The sequence below is a fragment of the Azolla caroliniana genome, unplaced genomic scaffold, assembly GCF_043228905.1.
Source record: "Azolla caroliniana isolate FFs.n. ecotype wild unplaced genomic scaffold, voAzoCaro1.0.p SCAF_5, whole genome shotgun sequence".
Classification (NCBI taxonomy): Eukaryota; Viridiplantae; Streptophyta; class Polypodiopsida; order Salviniales; family Salviniaceae; genus Azolla; species Azolla caroliniana.
Genome location: NW_028230440.1, coordinates 20,633,925 through 20,641,693, shown reverse-complemented (window position 1 = coordinate 20,641,693; position 7,769 = coordinate 20,633,925). Strand labels below are relative to the sequence as shown.

The 7,769-nt window shown below is 37.9% G+C and overlaps 2 protein-coding genes across 2 annotated transcripts; one reads left to right on the top strand and one right to left on the bottom strand.

The window, feature by feature from the left end:
• The first annotated feature begins 337 nt into the window (after positions 1 to 337).
• LOC147864395 (uncharacterized) lies at positions 338 to 4,963 on the top strand. The gene is made up of 3 exons (XM_087319752.1): positions 338 to 1,314; positions 1,407 to 2,356; positions 4,948 to 4,963. Exons 1-3 carry the CDS (start codon positions 709 to 711, stop codon positions 4,961 to 4,963), a joined length of 1,572 nt encoding a protein of 523 aa, XP_087175878.1. The 5' UTR covers positions 338 to 708.
• Positions 4,964 to 4,999: 36 nt separating this feature from the next.
• LOC147864394 (uncharacterized) lies at positions 5,000 to 7,240 on the bottom strand. The gene is made up of 6 exons (XM_087319751.1): positions 7,045 to 7,240; positions 6,888 to 6,965; positions 6,699 to 6,803; positions 5,812 to 6,606; positions 5,241 to 5,332; positions 5,000 to 5,074 (listed from the first exon to the last, which is right to left on the bottom strand). Exons 1-6 carry the CDS (start codon positions 7,232 to 7,234, stop codon positions 5,000 to 5,002), a joined length of 1,335 nt encoding a protein of 444 aa, XP_087175877.1. The 5' UTR covers positions 7,235 to 7,240.
• Positions 7,241 to 7,769: the final 529 nt, after the last annotated feature.

Below are 7,769 nucleotides of genomic sequence, written 5' to 3'. Positions count from 1 at the left end.
GACAACGACTTTCTTACATCCATCCATTGAAGTTGGTGTCGTGGTGATTTGTGGCTTTTTCCACCAAATCGAGGCGGCATTGGAGGTTCCTTCCGCCAAATCGAGGTGGCATATCCAACGCTCCGTCCACCATTGGAGGTTCCTTCCACCAAATCGAGGCGGCATATCCAACGCCCCCTCCATCCATTCGAGGTTCCTTCCATCCGTTTTTTTTATTTTCAGTACTAAAATGTTACATTTCTTCATATTTCAGTACAAAAATTTTAGAACTGACAATTGTCATATTTGATATGTAATTCTAATGTTTGAAACGAAATATCTTTCACTTTGCAGGCCACATTTAAAAACATTTGATTTGGTGTCGTGGTGATTTGTGGCTTTTTCCACCAAATCGAGGCGGCATTGGAGGTTCCTTCCACCAAATCGAGGCGGCATATCCAACGCTCCGTCCACCATTGGAGGTTCCTTTCACCAAACCGTTTTTTTTATTTTCAGTACTAAAATGTTACATTTCTTCATATTTCAGTACAAAAATTTTAGAACTGACAATTGTCATATTTGATATGTAATTCTAATGTTTGAAACGAAATATCTTTCACTTTGCAGGCCACATTTAAAAACATTTGATTGTGTTTTCTTGGTTGAGTCTATATAACATTAACTACTTTTGCAAGCCACTTAATTTTTGCGGATAAATCTAGTGACCGAATGGGGGTTCCTAACGAGAGTGAGTTGTCAAGTAACTCATGCATATCTGAAAGGACTAAGAGACGAGTGGTTCTTCACATAGTCCGTTATTTGGTAGAAATAACAAAGAGATTTAGTGAAGAGGATCGTAGGGATATTATCTGTAGAGTGTTACACCATCAAAGTTTGAATGAAGACATGGAGAGAATAAAATTTAGGGACCAATGTGTTTCAGAAGAGATTGTAGAGTCTATGAAGTCATCCCTAGACTTAGTGAAAGGTGTAGAGAGCTTAGACAAACTTGCTGCAAAGAGGGCAGCCCTACACATGGTTGTGAACGGTGCGAGAGGAAAAAAATATAGTGATACTAAAGTTGCCTTAGCCCTGGGTATTCAAAGAAGGAACTTGAGGAAACATCGCCAAAATATACACTCAAACAAATTCAAGTGGATGGGGTTGGGACGTAGACGACGATGTGATGCCTTATCTCAAGAGATTATTGAGAAAGTGGATTCATTTTGGGCCAAAAATACGCGTGTCTCACCAAATAAGAAGGACGTGTGTAGACAACGAATAAGTCAGGGTAAGTACCAGATTCACCCTAGACACTTCTTGGAGATGACAGAGGTATTCCATTTTTTTATATCATTTCACATTCCATAACTTTGTGTTTTGACCAACTGTATATTAATGTTTGCTATATATATTGGTTGATGTAGGCTGAATTGTACATGAACTTTAAAGATCAACATCCAAGCTTGACTGTTGGATTCCGCAAGTTCCAAGGTTTGAAACCATTTTATGTTAGAAAATTAAATGAGAGGAATACATGTTGTTGTGTGTACCATGTGAAGATGGACATGTTAAGGCTAGCCGTGAATGCAATGCGTACTGATTGTAAGGGTATACACGGGGAATTATGTGTCTGCACTTGTGAGATATGTAGACCAAATGGGGAGGATAATAGGTGTAATGCACGAAACATGACTTATGCATCTGTTTCTGAGCTATGGAGGTCTTGTGTTTGTGAAAAAGAACCATCATGTGAGTGGCATCGTCGTACATGTCTATTAAGAACATGTAAGGTTTGTCCGCTACCATTATTTTGTATGCAGGAGCTTGATTTGGGAAACAGTCATATCGTGAAATGGAAATATTTAGAGTATGTGACTGAAAATATTGGCAAGGGAGTTGTAACTAAGCGTATCAAGGAAGTATATAAGGAGACATGTGCTGCTACCCTTGTCTCAGAATTTAAGAAACAACTTGGGGAGTTCATTCCACATAACTTCCGGAGTTATTGGCAAAATTCACAATTCAAGGAATGTATTAATAACTTACCAACGGGTGTCATCGTATCTGTTATTGACTTTGCAGAAAACTATACATTTAAAGTTCAGAATGAGGTTCAATCAATGCATTGGTACAATGATCAATGTACAATACTTGTGCATATTTGCTATTGGAGGCAAGACGGTGAGTTACATAAGAAATCAATATTTTACATTTCAGATGATAAAAAGCATGATACACTATTTGTTCAACATTGTTTTAAGCTTCACCATGCAGATTTATTTTCTCTAGGGGTAACCTTTAACCGTCATTGGGTTTGGTCTGATGGTGCTGCCTCGCAGTTTAAGGCGGCACGATCGTTCTACTTTATCGCCAGGTAATTTTTAATCCATATGTTTAGTACTTACCATGCAATGTGTAAGGAAGTAATTCTTGTGTTAGTGCATGCATACTAATTATGTTTGTAATTATTAACAAACAGTACTATTCACATGGATGCATACTAATTATGTTTGTAACTATTCGAATCTTGCACTTGTGAATGGATGCATGCATACTAATTTTGTTTGTACTATGTTTTAATCCATGTGAAGGGTTCTCCATAGACACATTGTACTATGTTGTGTGTTGTATCTGTACTATGTTGTGTTTACAGGAGGATGTAAAGTACTCATCTTGTACTCATAGTATTGTCCGTCCTTAAGAGCATTGTACTAAGTATGTTTTAATCCATGTGAAGGGTTCTCCATAGACACATTGTACTATGTTGTGTGTTGTATCTGTACTATGTTGTGTTTACAGGAGGATGTAAAGTACTCATCTTGTACTCATAGTATTGTCCGTCCTTAAGAGCATTGTACTAAGTATGTTTTAATCCATGTGAAGGGTTCTCCATAGACACATTGTACTATGTTGTGTGTTGTATCTGTACTATGTTGTGTTTACAGGAGGATGTAAAGTACTCATCTTGTACTCATAGTATTGTCCGTCCTTAAGAGCATTGTACTAAGTATGTTTTAATCCATGTGAAGGGTTCTCCATAGACACATTGTACTATACAAGAGGATGTAAAGTACTCATCTTCTACTCATAGTATAAACCATACTAAGTTAGTACTAAGTTATATCCATACTAAGTATCGATTAATCAATGTGAAGGGTTCTCCATAGACACATTGTAGTATGTTGTGTGTTGGTTCTGTACTATGTTGTGTTTACAAAAGGATGTAAAGTACTCATCTTGTACTTATAGTATTGTCCGTCCTTAAGAGAATTGTACTAATTATGTTTTAATCCATGTGAAGGGTTCTCCATAGACACATTGTACTATACAAGAGGATGTTAAGTACTCATCTTGTACTCATAGTATAAACCAGACTAAGTTAGTACTAAGAATTGTACTAAGTATCGACTAATCAATGTGAAGGGTTCTCCATAGACACATTGTACTATGTTGTGTGTTGCTTCTGTACTATGTTGTGTTTACAAAAGGATGTAAAGTACTCATCTTGTACTTATAGTATTGTCCGTCCTTAAGAGAATTGTACTAATTATGTTTTAATCCATGTGAAGGGTTCTCCATAGACACATTGTACTATACAAGGGGATGTAAAGTACTCATCTTGTACTCATAGTATAAACCAGACTAAGTTAGTACTAAGTTATATCCATACTAAGTTAGTATTAAATGGATGCCAGTATTAATGGAAGTGTAGTACTCTCTATTGACAACATAGTACTAATTTTGTTGGAAACCTGAGTTACAAAAGCAGGTATTTCTCCTTATTCAACATTCGTATGCAATGGAATTACTTCGGGTCTGGACATGGAAAAGGAGAGCATGATGGCGCGGGGGCTGTGATCAAACGTGCCCTTACAAGTGAGCAGTTGGATAATAATGGTGCTAAGCTACAAAATGCACATGATGTTGTGCAGTGGCTAACATGGAAGATGTCAAATGATGGTAAGAACAGATTGTTTGTTGAAGTTCGCGCTGATGAGGTCGATAGAACTAAATCATATGGTTGTAAAACCGTGAAAGGCACACGCAGCACCCATTGTGTGTTAGGGTTTAGCCGCAAGGACACAACACAATTGTTACTACGTAGTTTATCATGCTTTTGTTCCATGTGTATAGATGAAGCTTGGGATAAATGCATCAACCTATCAATCGTGGAGCCCTGGAAGTTGCAGAAGCTTGAGCCTGAACGACAAGATGATATTGAAGATGATGTGCATTCAAACGATATTGTATACTACAACCAAAATCAAGACTTGGCAGTTTTATTGGAAGTTGGAGATCATTTTGCAGTGCTCAAATCTCCTCAGAATGAAGATTTAGAAGACTACTACATTGTGGTGTGCAAGCAAGGAAAGACATTATTGAAAGAAGTGGTGAGGGATGGCTGGGGCAACAATTTCAACGTTGGTGAGTCTGTCGTGTATGGAAACTATTATGCAAAGTTGCCGCAGTGCAAGAACACATATGCATTACTAAAAGAAGCACCCATCGCAATAATCTACGTTGATGCCATTCTTGCGATCAAATTCAATATGACTCAAGCAAAGCACAAGGTTAAGGGATACAACACTGTCTACAAGGTCCCCCAAGAGGTTCATGAGCACATATTAGGGGAGGTCTCTCTATTTAATGCTTGAAAGTCACCCTCTCAATACATTGTACCCTCTCAATACTTGGAGTTCACTATTAATTTTGATGATTGACAAATGAATTGATATATTTCATCTTTCTTCTAAAGTGTTTATGCCTGTCAACCACTTGTACTTATCTTTCATAATATATTAGTTGTTGTCAACAAGACTTGGATTTCTTCATTGCCGATATTGCTCATGTTTCCTGATGTTATTTGAGCATAGAAGTTTTGCAGAGCCATGGTAAAATGAGTAAAAATATTGTATATCTTCTTGATAAAGTCTAGATTCATTGCCGTTGGTGTGTCCTCTGTAGGCACATAAATCTGTAAGTTGAATTCAAATTATGACTTTAATATTGTAAGATTTTATACTGTAAGTTCATTCTTCAAGAAGCAAATGTGCAATGAAGCCTCAAATTCCTTAACAAAATAATCCAACTCCTGAAACAATAATTTGTGATAGCTCAAAAAGGGGAGTGTTTCCTTACTACTGTTAGTGGATAGTTCATCCATTGGGATGATATCATCAAAATATGGCCCACATTGCTTCAACAATTTGCACAAATTCTGGTTACCCTCCAAATGGGATTGATGAAACAGTCTATACTTCAATAACACCCGATATTTTCTGTTTATCATCATTAACACCTGAAAACCTAAATTTTCCTAGCAAGCTAAGAAGAATTTCAAGCATTTTATCTACAACAGACTCAAAGACTTGGCAACTCATCAGGAGATGATCTCAAAAAAGAAACAAAACGTTGTAAAAAGAGGAATACTTAGATCAAAAAGTATATTCCCATTGTTTCTACAAAATACAGAAGTGGAATTTTGACATTGGCAATTGAAACAGTATTTTGGTATCCAAATAGAGGTATTTCAGACATCACTAACAGCTAAAGTTCAAGTACAATCGGAAGAAAATCAGGCACTAGAGGGTAACTTGGCCGATCTTGTAATGCGCTTGTTGTTGGTGCCAGATTTTACATTCTTCTTTATCTTAAAGCCTTTAGGTATGAGCTGACTAAGTGGCACTTCATCATCAGAGGCATCAGAGATAGGCGTGGATGCGCGGGCACCTTGTACTGGTGGCAAGCTTGAGAGAGCAACTGTGTTTTCTGCAACTGCAATGCTTGTACACAAATCCACAAAGGTGCTGTCGATAGTCAAATTATCACTCATCTTTATTCCCCTATCATCATCAATGATGCCTGTACACTCGTTCTTATTAGACTCCTGTATGTGGACTATGGTAGTAGTCATGGTCAACTCCTCTTGTACGGTGGCTGTCAACTCATTCTTAAGACTACGTGTACAATCAGGCTTATCTGTACAATCAGGCTCCTCATGTGATTCTGTACAATCAGGCTTATCTTCAGGGAAAGCGATGTTCTTTCCACGATCCATTTGGGCATTCTCAGTACAATCAAGCTCCTCTTCATTACTAGCAATGTTCTTTCCATACTCCTCATCAGAATCTTTAGACAGTACTAGCACATTATCAGTAGACACTACTAACACATTATCAGTACAATCAGTCTGCTCTTCAGTACTTGCCATATTCTTTCCACACTCTTCATGGGCTTCAGTCTTCTCTTCAGTACTTGCCATATTCTTTCCACACTCTTCATGAGCTTCAATCTTCTCTTCAGTACTTGCCATATTCTTTCCAGAGTCTTCATAGGCTTCAATCTTCTCTTCAGTACTTGCCATATTCTTTCCAGACTCTTCATGGGCTTCAATCTTCTCTTCAGTACTTGCCATATTCTTTCCACACTCCTCATGGGCTTCTTTAGACATACTGTTGTTTGGACATGCCAGCTGCTCTTCACATATGAATGCTTCGTTTTTCTCACAATCCTCATGTGTGGAAGATGTGCTTCCAGAATCTGCCTCCGTGGAAAGGTTAATCCCAGAATCTGACTCTGCACTTGTGCTCCATGAAGTTCCCGATTCAGGCTGCTCTTGTAAACCTAATTAATGGGATTCCAAACAATATTAGTATCAACTCACATACTCAAAAGTTTGCAAACAATGAACATAGGGTTTTGGGCCACATTTTTACCTAATGTTACATGGTCATACTGTACAGCCGTAGATACCCCATTGCAAGTGGTGGGCTCGGTCATCTTCTCCACAACATCTAGGTGCTCAACAGTGTTGCTATGATCTATAGAATGCACCAAAAGCAACAATATAATAGGGTTGTTATGAGCTAAATCATTGTTTTCAAAGTCTGGCTTTTGACGTTTACCTGGGAGTGTGATAAATTCGTCTTCACGATCAGGTTTTGAACTCGTATCTCCGTCACCAAATATCATTTCGTCATCAGCTAGCAACACAAGTACATGGTATTAGACAATGGATTAGGTTGACAACGCTCCTGACAGGTGAGAACTTATATGACTCACCATTGCATTCAACTTTCCTTTTCTTGCCGTTTCCATACAACATTCTTGCAGCATTTCTCTTCTTACTGGGCTCTATTTCTAAAGACACATCATTTCTCTTCTTAGTGGGCTCTATTTCAAATTGTTGACCGGAGCTTGGGGAATTTGTTTGTAGAAGCATATGTTCCACTGCTCCAATGGCCCTTCTCATACATTCATCCTCATCATAAAAATCATAGGTTATTGGTAATGATGGTCCCTGAACCTTGGAATGTGCGGCAGATATTGAGGGTTTAGGCACAGGGGCTGGTAGTTCCATGACCTTCCCTGGCGTGGAGTTGCTTGACACTACGACATTCATTGCAAGAAACAAAAAAACGTTGAACGTTAGTACCATCATCTAAAATATACAATGTAGGTCACAATGTACTCCTCACATAGTTCCTAATTTACTGAACTAGTACTAATAAGGAACAATGTACTGCTCACTTAGTTCCCAATTTACACAAGTAGTACTAATCATGCACAATATACACAAGTAGTACTAATCATGCAGAATATACTACTCACTTAGTTACCATGTTACACAAGGAGTACTAATCCCGAACAATGTACCACTGTACTAATCATGAACAATGTACTACTCACTTGTTTCCTAAATTAGTGGACTAGTACTTATAAGGAACAATGTACTGCTCACTTAGTTCGCAAATTACACAAATAGTACTAATCATGCACAATATACA